The sequence below is a fragment of the Amia ocellicauda genome, chromosome 3 (genome assembly GCF_036373705.1).
Source record: "Amia ocellicauda isolate fAmiCal2 chromosome 3, fAmiCal2.hap1, whole genome shotgun sequence".
NCBI lineage: Eukaryota > Metazoa > Chordata > Actinopteri > Amiiformes > Amiidae > Amia > Amia ocellicauda.
In genome coordinates, this window is record NC_089852.1 from 27,179,302 (window position 1) to 27,197,018 (window position 17,717).

The 17,717-nt window shown below is 45.6% G+C and overlaps 1 protein-coding gene across 4 annotated transcripts in view; it reads right to left on the minus strand.

Moving 5' to 3' along the window:
* The window catches only part of ppp1r9ba (protein phosphatase 1, regulatory subunit 9Ba), a 49,579-nt gene that overhangs the window by 5,966 nt on the left and 25,896 nt on the right, over positions 1-17,717 (minus strand). For 3 of the 4 annotated variants that reach the window (XM_066698747.1, XM_066698748.1, XM_066698749.1), the window contains exons 3-10: positions 10,420-10,552; positions 10,100-10,220; positions 8,594-8,698; positions 5,494-5,629; positions 1,535-1,687; positions 1,128-1,181; positions 637-866; positions 52-166 (exon numbers count right to left, since the gene is read on the minus strand). In XM_066698747.1, the coding sequence (XP_066554844.1) occupies positions 52-166; positions 637-866; positions 1,128-1,181; positions 1,535-1,687; positions 5,494-5,629; positions 8,594-8,698; positions 10,100-10,220; positions 10,420-10,552 (1,047 nt within the window). The remainder of the gene's footprint in view (positions 1-51; positions 167-636; positions 867-1,127; positions 1,182-1,534; positions 1,688-5,493; positions 5,630-8,593; positions 8,699-10,099; positions 10,221-10,419; positions 10,553-17,717) is intronic. The other variant, XM_066698750.1, reaches the window with a different exon arrangement.

Sequence of the window (17,717 nt, forward strand, 5' to 3'; positions counted from 1 at the left end):
TACTTCCCCAGCCTGCCCCCACACCCCCCCATCCCCCCTCTGAGTCTTCACCTGCGGGTCCGGCACTACCTTGTCCTGCAGCTGGTCGGCCTCCTCCTTGTGAGAAGCCTCAGACTCCTCCAGGGCCCGGCGCTGGGCCGTCTCCTTCTTCAGGTACTCGATCTCCCTTAGAGAGGGCAAAGGGCGAAGGTCAGGGTTACATGAAAGAACATGCTATGGGGATCATACTCCCCCCCCCCCAGTCTTGTTTGCTGCAGACGGTTGAGCAATGTACCTGGATTTTATAATCCTTGATTTATTATTTTTAAAAGCATCAGTTGCATCTCATTTCAACATGTCTCCTGTCGTTTATGTTTTGTTCGTAAGGGGCCTGTGTTGGGCTCATTGGGGTGTCCTTTCAGAAGAACAATGGTTAAAAATAAATAAATAAATAAATAAATAAATAAATAAATACACAAATCTAAAATCTATAATAGTTGCTACAGCCTATAAATATAATCCTCATCCCTCTACCAACCCATGATGCTATTAACAACATCAAAATACAGAGCACTGGTTTTTCCTATGGTGCTAGCTCTCCAGTGCAAAGGAGGTCAAAGAGCACACAGAGAGGGCCACTGGCAGGGGCGTGCTTACTTCTGCTGGTACTCCTTGATGAGGCGCTTGGCCTTGCTGTACTTGCGCTCCAGCGTCTGGTACTGGGCCTGCGTCTCCTTCAGGTGCTCGTCCACGGCCTGGCAAAGACTCTGCGCCTCCATCCAGTAGCCCTCCAGCTTCTCCATGCGCTCCTTGTTCTCCTGCACGCTCTGCTCCAGCTGTGCCTTCTCCATGCGCCAGCGCAGCTTCTCCTGCTCCGCCTGCGTTAGCTGCGGGGACACCGGGCGACAATTCAACAATCCGACGTGCTGACTTGGCACACTGATCCTGTTTTGCAGCTACACACTGACACTGCTACGGTTGCACACGTACATACGGACACTACAAAATGAAAACCTCCATGAAACGATTTTAATGTAATGCTCCCCCAAGTGGCAATCGGCAGTAAGTGCGGCCCATGCCAACGAACAGTTTCAATGACATTCTTTTAATTTATGTTGAAAAACATTGTTTGGCATCTGCACACTTACCTTCCTCTTCAGCTGCTGAATTTCAGCCTCTGTGACCGCATGCTTTATCTGGAGCTGTGGAAGAAATCAACAGTAAGAGAGTGCTCCCATAACGACCTGAACTCCCGACCCATTTAAATTTACTTTACTTCTGACCAAGAACCCATCGGAGATATAATATCTGTTATAAGGTTGTGTCATTGTGTGAATGACTTCACGACTTGTCACGCCACGTCTGAGATCTGTTGGCCTGTACAAGCGCAAGGACAGGAACACTAAAGAGCTGCTTCACTTCACTGAAGGTTTCCAGAAATCTCTCTCTTAACCATCAGATCCCTCATCAACAAATATCCCGCACCACACACACACAAAATAATTCACAAGGCTAAAAATGCTGAAATCATACAAGAACAAACTGGTAATACAACCTCCTTGAACTTGTGAGCCAGCTTCTCCGGGTCCATCTCGACAGGGGACAGCATGTCCTCGTTCTCGGCCAGGTCGAACACCTCGATGGCCATCTCTGCGTTGGGGAACATGGGGCTCATCTCCTCCTCCTCGTCCGTGGCGTACTCGCCAGTCTGTGAGGCACAAGCATGGGGCTTGATGTAAGAGCAGGCCCTGACACTGCACATGGGGCGCAGATCTGCAATTTGTCCTACCCAGCCACATGCTGTATACATTGCAGACACCTTTTTCAACGCTGCCACTGAAGACTTTCAGAGTGTTCTCCTACCCTGTTCCTCAAGTCTCTACTCCAGGTTAGTTTTTATAGGCCACCAGCACCAGATTCCACATTTCTAAAGACTGGGAACGCTGGATGGTTAGAGATCCATCGAGTAAGTCATATATTATTACTATTCAGTTGCAGGACAATCTGCTTCTTAAGGGCCTGAGGGTATTCAGGTGGTTGTTCTAACTGGTCTGCACAGGGAACTGGCCTGAAACCAGCCCACATCCGGATGCATGGCAACCAGCTAGGGCTTTTGCCACACAAGGGAGCGAGAATAGCCTGCATCTCTGAGCAAGGGCAGGAATATCAGCTTGAAACAACGGCTGCCATTTGAGAAGAAGCCTCCCGATGGATACCATTAGACAAGATGAGGAATATCTTGTGTAGCTCCACTGAGTGCCAAGAAGAAGGATCAGATTAAGGGTTAGTCACTACAACAATGGCTGAGGGTCAGGGTGTGGGGTGATGCACAGGAGCCACCCTGGAAACTGGAGCCTAAAAATTTAACTTTTGTGCGTTTTTCCTGAGGTTTCCACTCAAGAGATTATTATTAATTTGCGCGTGACGTTTTTATGTGTAACTGGGATTACATGCGAGTTAGAGCGTTTTGCTCACTGTAGCTCTGTACTGAAAAAAAAAAAAGCTTTTGAGCAACTAAATGCGAACCACTTTATCCATTAAGTGCATCCATTACTTTGTTACTGACAAACAGAACATGCAAAGGAAAGGTAATCGCGACACATAGGCTTTGTCTGAACTACGACTGATCTCCTATTCAACCCGTGCAGATCCTCGTAGCTCAGAATCCTGAAAGAAAAAGAGAACTGTGGGAAACCGCACCAAAAATTGACACCATCATTGGATTCTTGGCCCCTGCCGTGTAACAGATCGCCTGTCAGACCCGTGATCACACGCTGCACAGGGTCTCGACAGCACTGCAGAAAGCCTTGCTTTGCAGTTTCTTGGGCCTCCAGCTGAAATCGATGCGCAGACAGTCGTGAGAGGAGTAATCGTTGAGCCGTGAGCGAGGAGTGGCCCTCTCACTCTGGCCAGCGGTTAAGTGCAGGAACAATTACCGCAGACGACTGCTCCCTTGCGAGCTCAGGCAGGACTTGTCATGATCAATAGCATTTAGCCCACTTTAAGAGATGTGAAAGGAAATAAGGTTTTTTTCCCAGATGATCAATTTGATGCAGAAATCAAAATCAGATTGAAATAAGACTACAGGCCACTTCAGCAGCAAAGAGGCCGTCACTGGAATAGTGCGCAAGCTTGCATATCCGGTGTGGCATCCTGTGCACTAATAATGCTTTTACTCAAACCTGCTGTGGCATTTGTGCATTTAAGTTGAACGAGTAAACAAATCCCATCACGCTTACTCCGCACGTAAACGCACTAGCTGAACTAGCAGGTGTTCATTTGTGAATGCAAAAAACGGCTCCTGGGCTGAGGCCTGAATTTCACACTGGCACAGATCCTGCAGCAATCCCCATCAGTAGTCACTAGAGGGCGCTTTTTATCTAAGAAATGGGGGGAAAAATTTTAAAAAAAAAAACTCCATACCGACAAAAACGAAACGTTCAAAAAATAAAAAGGAAGGGGGGGGGCTCTGCTTCTCTACCACCATTTTGTATTTGAACAACACTGAATCTAATCATAAATGGGAAACACAACTAAGTCCATAATAACAATAATGAATATTAATATGAATACCACTAATAATGATAAATAATAATAGCAATTTAAAAAATGTCTGTTTGTGTGTAGCTGCATCTATGTACCCAACCAAAACACATCAGCAGGGGCTGCTCCCAGTCACTGGCATGCTTACCCACACCCCCCTGCAGGGCAAACCACAACAGCAGGCTGCAGAAGGCAAGCCCCAGCAAGGCCTGGAGAGCAGGTTTGCAAACAAGGTTTTCCCAGCTCTGCCCTGTGAGTCATTCCTGGCTTCCCATTTTAAGACAAGACGAAATGGGCACCCCCAGTAGCTAACCGCAAGTTATACAGATTTTCTTGAAGCATACCTATTTTGATTTTTTCTCCCCTCAAAAAGTGATTTGCAAATAATTTGGATTTTTTTCCATTTGAAATTAGGTGCCTTCTCCCACGGCACAACAAGGAAACAGCGCAAGAATGGACGGCTCCCAACCGGCCTAGGAGCGGTCTCCTATGCCTGGGGACCCTGCCTGTCCCTCTGTTTCCTCTGTCCAGACTGACCACATTGTCCTGCTGTTCCAAGAGCTCTACAGGGCAAACAGCAGACACAGAGACTTGAAAAAAGATGAAACTCTGTCACGGAATTGGAGGTGAATGGACAGATGTCTCTAGGATCAGATGTTTACTTTGTAAAGCCAGGAATGGCTCCCAACCACCCAACCAAGTGAACCCTACTGGAAACCAGTACAAGACCATCCCTGCCACCCCAAAGTTCAAGAGAGTTCAGTAAAAACCCACTCCAGACACACATGCACACACACACACAGCTTAAACATGTTCCACAAAGTGCAACCTGTTGTTTGACAATATCCTTTTACCAGGCAGTACGTGCCTGCTCAAAATAACTGTGAAAACTGTGTCCCTTCTAAAAGCGCAGGTTAGCGTTGGTTTGAAGATGCCCCCCCACCAAATCACTCAGACACGTATCCAGATGTTTAGAGACACACAAAGCTCTTGTCAAATTAAATAGTAGTTGTGCACACACTGTGATTACCCCGCACCCCCAAGCAAGCTTTGAGTGACTCCCTCTGCACTTTGTGGAACATGGACAGGAAGCTCTCCTCTGTCCTCCGACCTGACAAACCAGTGCCCCACTGTGGTTGCTGTTGTTGTTGTTGTGGTTGAAGTTGAGCAGGGTGGATGGTGGAAGCCCCGGGTCAGACGGATAGGAGAACAGCTCTAGGTCCTGATTGCGAAGGGACAGGAGGAGGGGGCAGTGGTTTGGGCGAAGGGGTAATGCCAATAGGGTATAAGCAGAATGACCGTAACTCAGACAATTCACATTTATCCTGGACATTTTCAACGGGTTTGAAAGCACAAAGCAGGTGCGTGCTGATATTAATCCCAAGAGAAAGCAGACAACAGAGTGGAGAGTGTGGAGAGTGAAGAGCACTTTTACAAGAGCACAAAAGAAAAGAATAAGGAATGAAGAGTGAGTTCATCTGGACAGACAAGACCCTGTCGCACAACACAGGGGTGGTCAGCAAAGCTTTCCAGATCCTTTCCTCAAAGGCCTGAAAGCTGCTTATTCTGTCACCAATGGGTGGAGATCTGGAGAGGGAGTGCGTTTGAATCAGAGTGGATGACCTGGAACAAAAAGCTGAAGACAATCTTGGTGATTTTCAAGAGGGGGGGAAAGCAAGATTGAAAACCCCGATTGTCATGCTTATTTATATTTTAAAAGGTGCAGGAAGCAGATGTTTGATGCGTTTCATATAACCTCCTTTAAATATGTTTTTTGTTAAGTTTAAGATATAGCGTTGCCTCTCGGTTTGGCCCCTCACACTGCTGATGGTGGCCAAAGACAAGCCCTGGGTCCTGGGTGAAGATTTGTGTGGGGGTCTGAGAGTTAAGAGATGGCAGACCAGGTGTAGTACTGTAGGGGGAGGAGGAGATCAGCATGGGGGGTGAGGGTCACATTGTCGTAGAGCTCACCTCATCCTCGTCCTCCACGTACTGAGCATAGCGCTGTTCCATCATCTCCCTCTGCCAACGCTCCTGCTCCAGGGTCTGCTGGATGAGCTGCGCCACTTCACTCTGCTCGCCCGGCTTCTCCCGGCCAATCAGGAATCTGCAAACACCCCACACAGCCAATCAGACAAAAGGGGAGTGGCCAGCTCAAGCCACAACGCAACAGGGCATCGTGGGAGGTGGGGGGCATGGGGAGGGAATGGGTCAACCTAACTCTAACTCAGGGTCACCAAGCAAACAGTTTTTTTGTTTTTGTTTTTAATCACAAAGTGAAGATTAGAAGGCCAGAGTGCAGTGAGGACTGGTGTGTTATAGTCTGTTACAGTGACCCTGTCCTCCAGAAGTGTGAGGACTGTACAAATTCCAGGGCCCCTGCATTTTGGCGAAGATGTTTTGTGTGTTTGCTTGGTTGGTCTGTGCAGCTCGGGCGCCTGAGACTGTGTTGCATATCTCGATCTGACCCCATTATGCGACACACAGATTACCAACAATCCCAGCCAAAACAGAGACGGACCTTTACGAGGCTGGAGAAGTTCGAGAGGTGGGGAGAAACCCGAGGTCAACTCAACCACCTTTTTTCGAGCAAACGCAACTGGAATCTCCTAACCGTCGTTCATGCCTGATTCTCAAGATACAGGCATCACACAGGAGGTATAGCAGAGCAGGACTCCTTTCAGCCTGCATTTAAAAAACTAGCATTTATTTATTAATTGATTCATTTTAAAATTCAAAATTGAATTTTGAATTTTAGTAGACTCTGCAGTCAAATACTATAGTGCAATCTGGGGGCAACAACAGAACTAAATTGTTTGTAAGACAGGGCAAATACAGGGATCTCATTGCAAAACCGTAGTTTTTTTTTGTTTTTGTTTTTTAAACTGATCAGCCTCAGAATGACTGTAGTCAAATTAATTAATCGGGAAATATAGGCTGGGGATTGTACATACAGTCAACCTGATCACATATTAATGTGAGGCCGTTACCAGGAAGGAAGAAGGACAGTGAAGTCTAATCTTCTCCCCACAGAACTTCAAAGGGTTACTCACGTGACTAGAAGCACCACGGACACAGAGCAGGTGATCGATTGGCAAAGTCTTTTCCTGCGTGTCCTGATTTGGGGACTTTATTTATTCATTCTTCACCTCCCTCACTTTACCTTCTCCTCGACTAACTTTAGCACCGCTTCCCCTCGCGATCTTCCCTATCCTGGCTTAAAGAGACAGTAGCGTTTTACAGCTGCGATCGGTTCCGCATTCCCTTTTACTGACGGACGTCACGGGGGCCCTGTGATCTGGGTTTCTGGTCAGCTTTCAGTCTCATATATGTGGAGCATGTGACAAATGCTGCCGAGTCATCGTGCACACATTCCCACAAAACACAAGCCATTTTTAGTTACCTTGTTCATTGTTACAGTGTCACACGGAGAAGGAAAGAAATGGGCCATTGGAAATAGAGGAATGTTGGCTATCAAGATGGAATTTTCTTTTCCCAAAAACTTTAGCTGACAATTTACAACTGGGCATTTCTTTTAGGAAGCCTGCCAAACACTCAGGGGCTCACCAAGTGCACTGTATGGAGAATGCTAGCTGCTGAAACCAGTTTGTCCTTAACTATCCCTCACACTTTATCATTTTAGGGCACGGACTCTTGTGTTTGAAGTACAGAGCCCGGCGAAGACGCATTACAGGGCACTCTACAGCCCAAAACGGTGTTTTGGTAATGATCCGATACAGCTGCTCATTATCACCGGCAAACCACACCACGCAACAGTCACGGGTCCCGCACAAGGAAAAGGGTTTGGATTTGAAAAAGGTATTAAAAAAAAGACAATACAAAATCACTGGTATTCCCTGGCACTGACTGTGAATGAAACCGCAGGAGACTGTAGGGGAGTAGATTTCTTCACTGTGTTTGACTCACTCAGGGTGAGGGGTGAGGAGGGACTCGTGGGGTCCCTCTCGTGGGCATCTCTTGGGGTGGCACATGGGAGGGTGTGGGGGGGTGGCGTCTCCGCACTGCCAGACAGAGAGGGCTGGCTGACTCACCCTCGGTGTGAGAGAACGGCTGGGCACGCTCCAGAAATAGCGCGGTGCTTGTGTAACAAAGCCGTGCACAGGCGAGGGCTGATAATTACATGCAAGAAAACCGGGGAGTGTGGCATTTCTTGTGCCGGTTGTCGGGAACACAGCGACAAACAGCGCTCGACTCTAAATCTGGCATCCATCACAGATTCGGTTAATCACCACCCTTCCCCGTTGCAGTGTTGATTGAGCCGAGAGCGGAGGAAGGGCTTACTGCTCCTGCAACTGAGCCGACCCAGGCCTCCACACCACACCAGTCCACATGGGTATGCATTAATTTGGGGGGAGGGGTGATGAAAGCCCATTATTTCCATTCCTCTGCGATGGTACACCAACTGCGCCGCTGGTAAGAGAGCCCTGTTGTTAATTTCCTCATTTTACCTGCTACCTCGACTCCTGGAGAGCCAGTACTGCCAAAATGAACGCACCCATCACTCCAGCTCATAACCCCGCTATGACTGGATTGGAGCTCGGCCTATCAGCACGACACAACAAATTAATATTTCAGGACACTGGTGACCCTGTGCACTTCTGCGATCTATTGGAGCCAAGCATTTTTATTTACAGGCACGGTTCCTTCTGCACCAGCCATCATCTATTATTAAGGCACTGCCTCTTTTCTGCAGGTGTCAGAGCCCTGGGGCGCCACAGCAAACCAGGGAGACAGTCAAATAAAAGCAACAATTAAACAAATAGCCCTGAGAAGAGGCGAGGCTTGAGTAATGAATAATGAAAGAAACGCGGACGATGACAGAAGCTGGGTGCGGAGATGGGAGCGCGAAGAGAAGCAAAGAGCTCAGGATCTGGGATATCTTCCACAAGGTGAAGAGGTTTTATTGCTGCATCAACCAGTGGGTTGATTCTCTCACAGTGCCCTTATTCATCCCGTTTTTGTTCCTACAGGTTCCTAGTGTTGTCTCAGGGGAGGACAGAGACTTGGTCTAAGGAACAAGCCAGTGTAGAGTGGGCGTGTATGTGCATACCTGACTTTGCCTTTGGTGTTCCTCAGCACTGAGGCTGCGAAACTCTGGGTGACCCCGACCAGGCTGGTCCCGTCCACTTCCACGATGAGGTCATTCACCTGGATCCTGGGGGAGATGCACAGTGTGAATCAGCAGAATTAGGAAACTGTAATGCTTTGGTTTATTGTAAAGGGTGTTTGCAAAGGGCAACAGGTGAGAATTGGTCATTTGTAGGCAATCGAGGAAATACTGGACTGAATCCCAAGGGACCAAAAAGAAAGAAAGGAAGAAGTGGAAGAAGGAGAAAACAAAATTAGAAAGAAGAAAAAATTGGGCTGATTCACAGGGTGTGTCATTCATTCATGATGTTGACTAACTTGAAGGCTAACAGTTTAGCAGCTCAGTATTATGGCTTTTACTTATTTCCGTTGGCTGTGGCTGCATTATACACAATGGGATATTATCAGCTCACAGGTTCAGTAAAGCTCCTTAATTAGTGCTAAAGTATACAGAGCAGTATTGAAACACCTCAGGACAGAGGCATGACTCTCAATTGTGGAGATGTACACAGCACATACAGTCATTCCCATGAATAAGAAAAAGGTAAAACTCTCTCTCGTACTGAGGAAGATAGAGCCTAGTATATTAACATCAAATTAGAGATTTGGAAAAGATCTTTAATATGTGAATAACTAGGGGGCTAGACTAGGTCAAGAACTTTTACCTTTCCACAAATTGCCATGTTTAAACCTGTACCCTGAGGTTTCATTTCTGGTCAGAAGCCACTTTCTACTACTTATAAATCAAGTAGGCAGAGGGCAGGTCAAAGGGTACAGGTTTGTACGTTGAGTCCAAGTTTTGATCTGGGCTAGCTCTAAGCTTCAGTATCCACATTCTCTTTCCTATGCAGGCCCACAAAAATGGCTGCCTTGTTGAACCCGGCCCACTAGTGTAACGCAGCCCGACTCTCTTGCTCTCGCAGAGCCGGCATGGAGACAGCAGCAGCTCTCCACTGCCTCGCACAGTGCACACACCCTGTCACAAACTCAGCCCTCGCCTCTGACAACACAAACCTCCACACCTCCAGCGTGTATCCCCGTGTATCGCTGCATAATTCATAAGGATAACGCATCCGGTTACACATTGGGGATAAGAATAGCTCTCGGCCGGGTCAGCGCTTTACACTGGCGTCACAGAGGTGGGGACAGGTCTCCATACTGTGTAGCTGATTGAGCCTCACGAGCTGCAGGCTCGGGTACAAGGTTATGATGGAGGTGTAGCTTTGGAACTGCCTGGGCAGGTTTATGAAAATATGAGCATCCACACACATTGTAATAAATAAATAATAATAATAAAAAAGATTTTCAAGTCCTTCCTGTAGAGGAGAAATCTAAGAGAAAGACCTGAGGGAAAGTAATGAGAAAATAGGAGGAAAGAAAGAAAAAGAAAAAGAAAAGAATGGCAAAATGGCTTTTTTCCCCCCATATAAGATTTTAACCCCAATAAATAACAGAAAAGGTCCCGTACCTGCCATCCCTGTGTGCTGCCCCTCCCTCGGTGACGGTCTTCACAAAGATGCCCAGTTTCTCTAGTCCCATGTCCGCTCCTGCCCCCATCCCAATAATACTGATTCCAAGGCCATCTCCATCTGTGTGTGTGAAGGAGGTATGGGACAACAAAATAATTAGCCGCCAAGACCATTCCACCTTGAAGGTTAAAGGTCAACTTGATTTGTTTATTTTCGACAACCATGAAAATCCCTATCGATTGACTGGTGATTTTTTTTTTTTTTTTTTAAACCACCACTGTGATTTCTAACAATTTACACCATGAAATCGACCGCTCACCTTTCTCCAGCTCCACAGGGAACAAGTCCAGTCTCTCCACCCTCTTCTCCAACTCGTACTCTGCTGAGGCAGCCATGGGATCCACGTCATCATTGCGCCGGTCGTAGTCCTCGTTGGAGTAAGTGGTGAACACCTGGAGGACAGAGAGAAGTGAGCAGGGAGAGGTCATGGAGGAGAACCAGCCGAGCATTGACAGGAGCAATGACAGAACGGTGTTATGAAGGTGTGTAACTACCACTCGCTGCTGTGACCAGTACACAAAACAATTATATTTCACTTATGGAGAAAAAAAAAAAAAAAAAAAAAACAGCAGAAGGGAGATGTACCATGTGATTGTTATCCAGGGAGAGGAAGTCCAATGGGAGAAGGTATACCATAAGTGTCACAGGGGCAGCATCATGGGACCTGCTCCCCACACACACACCATCAAGAATGGCTATAAAAAAAAAAAAGAAAAGGCTTCCCTCATACCTACTAATAACGTCCTGCACTAGCACATCTAAACCCAGCCTGTGCGCCTCTTACTCACTGCACTCTCAGCTGGAGAGAGAAACATTGATGCAGCTGCAATCAGATCAATAGGTCTCTGGAGACGGAGGGACAGTAAGTGTGTGTGTGTGCATGTGTGTGAGAGAGAGAGAGAGAGAGTGTGAATAAGTGATGGGTTATAAAACAGCCACTTGTATTGTTAAGCAGTGCATTTTAAATGTAATTTAATTTAATTATCCTGTCCCTGTCCGACTCACAAGGCGTCAAAGCCAGTTCCCTGATTTAATGCGGTGGTCTCTCTTTGGGCAGAACCACCGCTGACTATTTGCTAAATTAAAAGTAAAGAGGGCGAGACAGATGAACTGACAGAGGTCCATTATATATCGTAGCACTGCGGGCCAACCCAATTGGCCTCTGTAGAGAGAGATAATGGATTTTGTAAGATGTGAAAATACATTCACTTTCTGCATTCCAGGGCCCTTGATCCTTTCAGCAAACAATGCTACTTATCTTGCTGTTGCACGTGAAAAGTGAAGTCAGAACGACAACAACAAACAATCGCATATGGCTTTTCATTCTGTACTGTCTCTCGTTCGTAATACAGGTACTCATCGCATCTTGCACTTGCTATTACAACCTCGGGAAATATCTGCTTTTGATAAATATGTTTAAACATATATTGTGAGCATTTGAAGCTACAAGATAATGCTACTTAATTCATATTCCTGAAATCACCTACTGGGAAAAAAGTGCTCAGTTATTTTTTTATAGCCATCCTAAAGTACCCACTCAATACCAATTGAGATGGCATCAGACCTTACTCTACGGCTGAAAAGAGGTGATTAGCCTATATTAGTAATGACAAACCGAAAACACCATTTACCCACACTGTTAAGTACTGATGCATTAATTAATGTAGTATTGTGTCACAAACTGCTGCTATCACAGTGTCAATACCTCTGCAGAATATTTTCTGTTCTCTTTTTTTTCTTGTTTTTTTACAGACACTAATCTGAATAGTAGAAATATTTTCTGGCATGTCATTACTTAAACTGAAGTGAAAACCGAGGGGAGGAAAAAACAAACTGATTAGAAAGATAAAATAAAGTCTTCATGTCACAAAAGCCCACTATTTAACATGCAAATTTGAGTCCACGGTCAAAGTCGCTGAGGAGGGTTTTATGAAAAGTGATCTGGATTGTTCATTTTCTTGGAAACAAAGTTAAAAATTGAAATCCCTTGATGCTCTCCAAGAATAGCCTGATGTCTTAGCAGTCGCACATGTCGTGCATGTTGTGGGATTTTGCTTTGATGGTGTAGCCTTTCAGGGATTCAGACAACTGACATTTTTCACAACAAAAACATCCACATTTATTTCGGAAAATAAAACAAGACAAATAACCTTCCACACTATGAAGGACTAGCTTTTACCACTTTGATTGGGCATATCAGCAAAACACAAACCAGACTCTCTCTCAGGGGTCTTGTTCTACCTCTCACCACCACAGACTCATCATACTGAAGTCTTATAAAGCCTAGCTTCAGTAAGAGCCTTGTTTCTCCATCACACATGTATATATCTGACATTAGACTGTTGTTGTTTAACTGATGTTAAACACCATGCTTTGATTACACCCCGACACATATTAGGAATGGCCGCACAAACACAGCACAATCTGAAGATTAAAAGCAGTGATTGAATGCCTTTCTGAGCTGCGTCTCAGGGGACTAATGTCACGCATCAAAACAACAAATTTCACAGATTAGTTAACCGGCATCTCCTCAGACAGCTCGAGAACACTTCCACTTCCTGTTCAGCCGGGGCCTTGCCCTTCGTCTCTCTGGCAGCCGATTCGCTGATCCTACTTCCTGGCAACTTCAAAAGCAAACAACCCCCCCCCCCAACTCCCAAACACGAGCCTCCTGTTTCAGAGTTGCTTATCTGTCCACTTCAAAAGTCTGAAAGAATCATCTCTTAGATATCTCACCTCTGTTTTTATGCATTTCCTTGTTGGTTTAGTACCCCAAGGAATAACTAGAGATAAAGGCAGGTGGATTATTATGTTCTGGCTGGCAATCCCCACCAAAAACTAGGAGTAACAAAGACAGCAGAGCAGGCCGTGCCCCTGCCGAGCTCTTAAGGAAGGGAAATTGACAATGCTGCTGCCATGTGACCATTATCCGAGACAGAATCCCCGGGTAGAGGTCCTAGAGAGGGCCCTTACCGAGACAATACAGGCCTGGTGCCTCCTGCTGGCTCAGTGGCAGTGGTGCGGCACGCAGATATATGCATGTGCACGTCGGTGATTCCTTCAAAGGTGCATACAGAAAGCAATACACAGCAACAGCCACACAGGAGATCAAAACGCACGTTGAAGCACACATGTGGGCAGTTCACCGACTTGAAACGTTTCCACAGGGTAGTCATTTGACCTTTCACAGTGCATCTGGCCGTCACGCTGACTGGTCCTCAACACCTTTTCGGTTCACCTGCTCGCAGTGACACAAACAGCCTCCTTCACAGAGAGTCCTGATATTTACGGGCTTGTAATTCAGTGCCCAACAACTCCCACTAGCAAACAGTAATTATTGTGTTTGGATACCAGTGGCTCCCAAGGCTAAGAGCTACGTCAGTCTGAAACACAACCAGCTTGCCAGCAGTTTTCCACAATGATCTCACACGGAGAGTAAGGGCTGTTTTCAGCAGTAGCTCATCTACTACTGATATGCTTGACAAAGTCTTGTATTCATACAGCTGCATTTTAAGAAGCTAAAAAACAATCAATTCTCCCCAAAACTCCTTGGAGGAAGAGATTTTCCATTTAAAAGCATTAGCTTTATAAACTCAAGAGAACCCTCGACTGTCTATTCAGCATCACTCTTGAAAAGAAAATCAGATGCATTGTTCCATTATTTAAAAAAAGTGCTGCAATTAGTACAGATGGCAAATAGTTTTGGGGATTTTTTATTTTATTTGTGCATACTGAGGAAGACCAATGCCGAAACAGTGATTATGTTTCAGGACTCTTCTCCTGCAAGCTGTAGTGTAAATCTCTGGGGTTGCTGGGAAATGCAGCTGCTGGCGTTTAATTTTATTTCCAGCAGTGTGTCCAAAGACAGGATGCAGAATCACTTCCTCAGCACATGCCACAGAAACGAACCCTGAACAGCTGTCTGACAGGCCTGCCATCTTCTAAACACAACAACGTGACTGACTGCTGTCCTGCAAGACTTAGCCCCAAACGAGCCGTGAGTGCTCACGACGTAACACAGGCCTGGATGGGGAACGGCCGAGATCGGGGACAGCAGACGAGTCTCCAAATTGCACAGCGGTTTGGGCTCGGTTCAGGTTGTAGGCGAGCCAACACCATCTGCTGCAAATCGTATGCTTGTTACCCTGCTTTGAGTAAAACTGCATAAACAGACACAAGGAGGTAAGATGTACACAAAAAAAAAAAATGTACTGAGTTGTATGTAAACTGTAAATATTAGGATCAGTTAATATGATTTATCGAAGTTAGAAGAATGAGAAGGAGGAAAATCTTTCAATCTTTTAAAAAGAAGCCGACCCTTTCTCAGGCAAGAGGGAGGCTGGCATTTGAAGGGTTAAAGCTGGGTCGAAATGACTGCTGTTGGCGCCAGACAAAGTCACCACGCCATCCTTACAGAGCGGCAGGAAATGAAGGGATGTTATCTGCCCTGGGTTTGCCCAATCTCGCAAGGTCAAGGCTATGGACAACGAGAACAGAATGACAGTGGATTGCTACCGTGTGCAGTTAGACACACTCTGCTTCCGAAGGCCCACAGGCTGCTGTAGGACACCGTAGATGCAAGGAAACTAAACTTCCCAGGCTGGTGCAAGTTTAGAATGAAGACAGCAGGTATATACATGTTTACTGCGTGAATGTAAAGCTCCCTCTCTTTCTAACAAAGGTGGGTAAAGGGTTTTAATTATTCTGAATGTGTCTGTCTTGTTGAAATGTAGCAGTGGGGGTAATTAGTATATGGGTGAACTGATTTTATAATGGAAAAAACGCAATGCAAACTGTTTTTTTGTTCAGGCTGTGAGTTCATGATGCAAACAGCCAGGATGTCAGACGAACGACTGATGTGACTTCACTGATCTCTGTGCAAGCTTGCAGGGGTCACAGGTGAGCAGGCATTGGAGGCAGGCCAAGTGGCATTTGGCCATTCACATCTAACTAATGACAGATCGGGACCAGCGACCACTGGACAATAGGTCTCAACCTATACCCCCAGGGCAGGCCTTTACATAGTAGCCACTGGGCCACGGTGGCTGTGTTTGTATATGAGCATTTTAAAATGGCAAGATGTACAGTGGTTTTGACACAGTATTTGCAAGCAATGAAATGGTTAATCTCAGAATATTGTTGTGCTCTTGTTTTTCTAGGAATGGATGCATACTGTCTATATCTCGCTCTGGCTGCGAGAAAGAGAAAGAGAGGGAGGGGGCTGGGGGGCAGATGGAAAGAAGGGGGAATTGATTGAGATAAACATAATAAATTCAAAACTATGCCAAATATGTACCTTGAATGCCCTTTGTTTTTTCAGTCCGATGTCTACCTTGCCTTTGGTGTGACATGCCAGTATAGCACGCGGTTTGTTTTGACAGTGTCCTTAATGAAGAGCCACTCTCTCCCAGGCATTTTCCATGAGCTGTGGGGGTAGCTGCCTGTTTTGTCGCAGCTCTCCCTGTCCTCGCTAACATGAAGCAGCCCTAGTATTTCTGGGAAATTCAGCAGCGGCCATTGTGACAAAATATGCATCTCTCTCTCTCTCTCTCTCTCTCTCTCTCTCTCTCTCTCTCTCTCTCTCTCTCTCTCAGGGGGAGCTAACAGAGGAAATATTATTATTACTACTATCATTATGACATGAATTGAATGAAAAACATCCTACTGTTGCCCATTAAAAAAATATGAGAATAAAATAGCTATATTTTGTCTTTGAATATGTATTTCAAAAACATTTGTATCAGTTTTATTCACAACAATTTGTCAGCTAGGGTAAATATTTTTCGGTCGTGAGATGAGGTGTCATTGCAGAGGTGTCTTCCTTCCAGAACAAAGGGTTGGTTTATAATACTTATAATGATCGGACGAATGTGGTACGTTTGTCATTGTTTTAAAAAATACTCTTCTGTTTTTTTACATTCCAATAATGAATCCTCCTGAATTTCCAATCACCATCACTCAAGGGCTTCTTATTAAAATGAGTTTGTGCTTAACCAATGAAAAACCAGTGCCTATAGATTACACTAAACCATTTCATTCTGTGTCATCTCCGTGCAGATGGTTCCAGTATGTTTATCTTAATTTCCCTTTACATTGTATTGGATCTATTATGTCCAATGATGATCAAAGTGTGCAGCGTCGTTTTCTTTGCCATACACTGATATGATATGACACAATGAACATGCATGCACACCTGAGGTGAAGAGGTTAAATCTATTAGAAATGATTTAGTACAGAAATTGTGATTTCTTTGTAGGTTTAAAATCCCTGCTCCCTCCCAAAAAGTGCCTACTCTCGACTCTGAAGCACACATGCAGGTGCTCATGTCAACTAGAAATCACCTGAGAGACAATGATTGGTTTCCGCCACACATCACACACACATATATAATTATAACATATTTCCTTTGCACATGTCCCTCTTAAAGAACCTCATAATTGATTCTGAATCTCCAAAAAAATAAAAATGCTCAGCCCTGATTCTCAAGTCCCCCGCACCAGGAATATATTCCGCAATGAGAGTCGCAGGAGGGAGAATTAAATAAACCCAGACAAATAAAACTGCATTTGCACTGCAGTGGAAGTTTACTCTCCTGAGCTCCCCAGATGCTCATAGCCAACACAGGCCTGAAAGCCAGCAGCCGGTGTGTGCTTACTGTGCAGCAGGCAACCGAATGGGAATGGATGAAGGACCAAACCATAAAAACAAAAATGGAGCCTAGTGTTAGGATACGATTTACAAAAATGCTAACCAAGCAGCAGAGAAGAAGTGCTGTAATTAAGATAAGGAAGACCTCATTAGAGGTCTTGATTGTTTTTCCATGTGGTTTTCAGTCTGCGAAGAGGCGTAACAAATTGATTATTTTATTATTTTCCTACATGCAAATGTTTACCTATAACCGATAGGGAAATAATATGGAAAGCACTGACTGCCACTACACTACTGACAATATGCTTCTGCTTCCTATGCTGCCCCTAACTCCCCCACACCCCTCTCTCTCACTGATGACCCGAGCAAACTGGGACACCGCACCGGAGCCATGTGTCCAGACCTCAGTCCCGTTCCAATGCCATGTCAGCGTCACTGAGGATCTCGCCTGGAGAGTCGTATACACGCAATCACACGCAGTCACACAGATCCCGAGGAATTGCAATGCTTAGAAAAACAGTATCAGCCGGCTACGGATCGGTCTCCGCAGAGATTGGCCGGGTCGGGCCCCCTCCTCCTTGGCTCAGTTGAGGGGCCATATCAGCTAATTGGAGCTTCAACGGTGAAATTGTAGAAGTATAAAATATATAATAACAGACACACTGAAAACTAATATTGATTTTGTGTTTCTGTTCTTCCCCTCCAGCACTCCTCTCTTAATGACTCGGCTGTGAATTGTGTATTTTAAATAGCGAAGAGATATTAAATAGCTCATAGAAAGAAGGAGAGAATAAAAAACACCCCTCCTGAAAAGAAATTCACCCTTTTCCCTGCTGACCAACCCCTGCTTGCCCGTCTCCTCCCCTCACAGCAAATTCCTGCCTGACTCTAGCCGCCGCCCCCCCACCC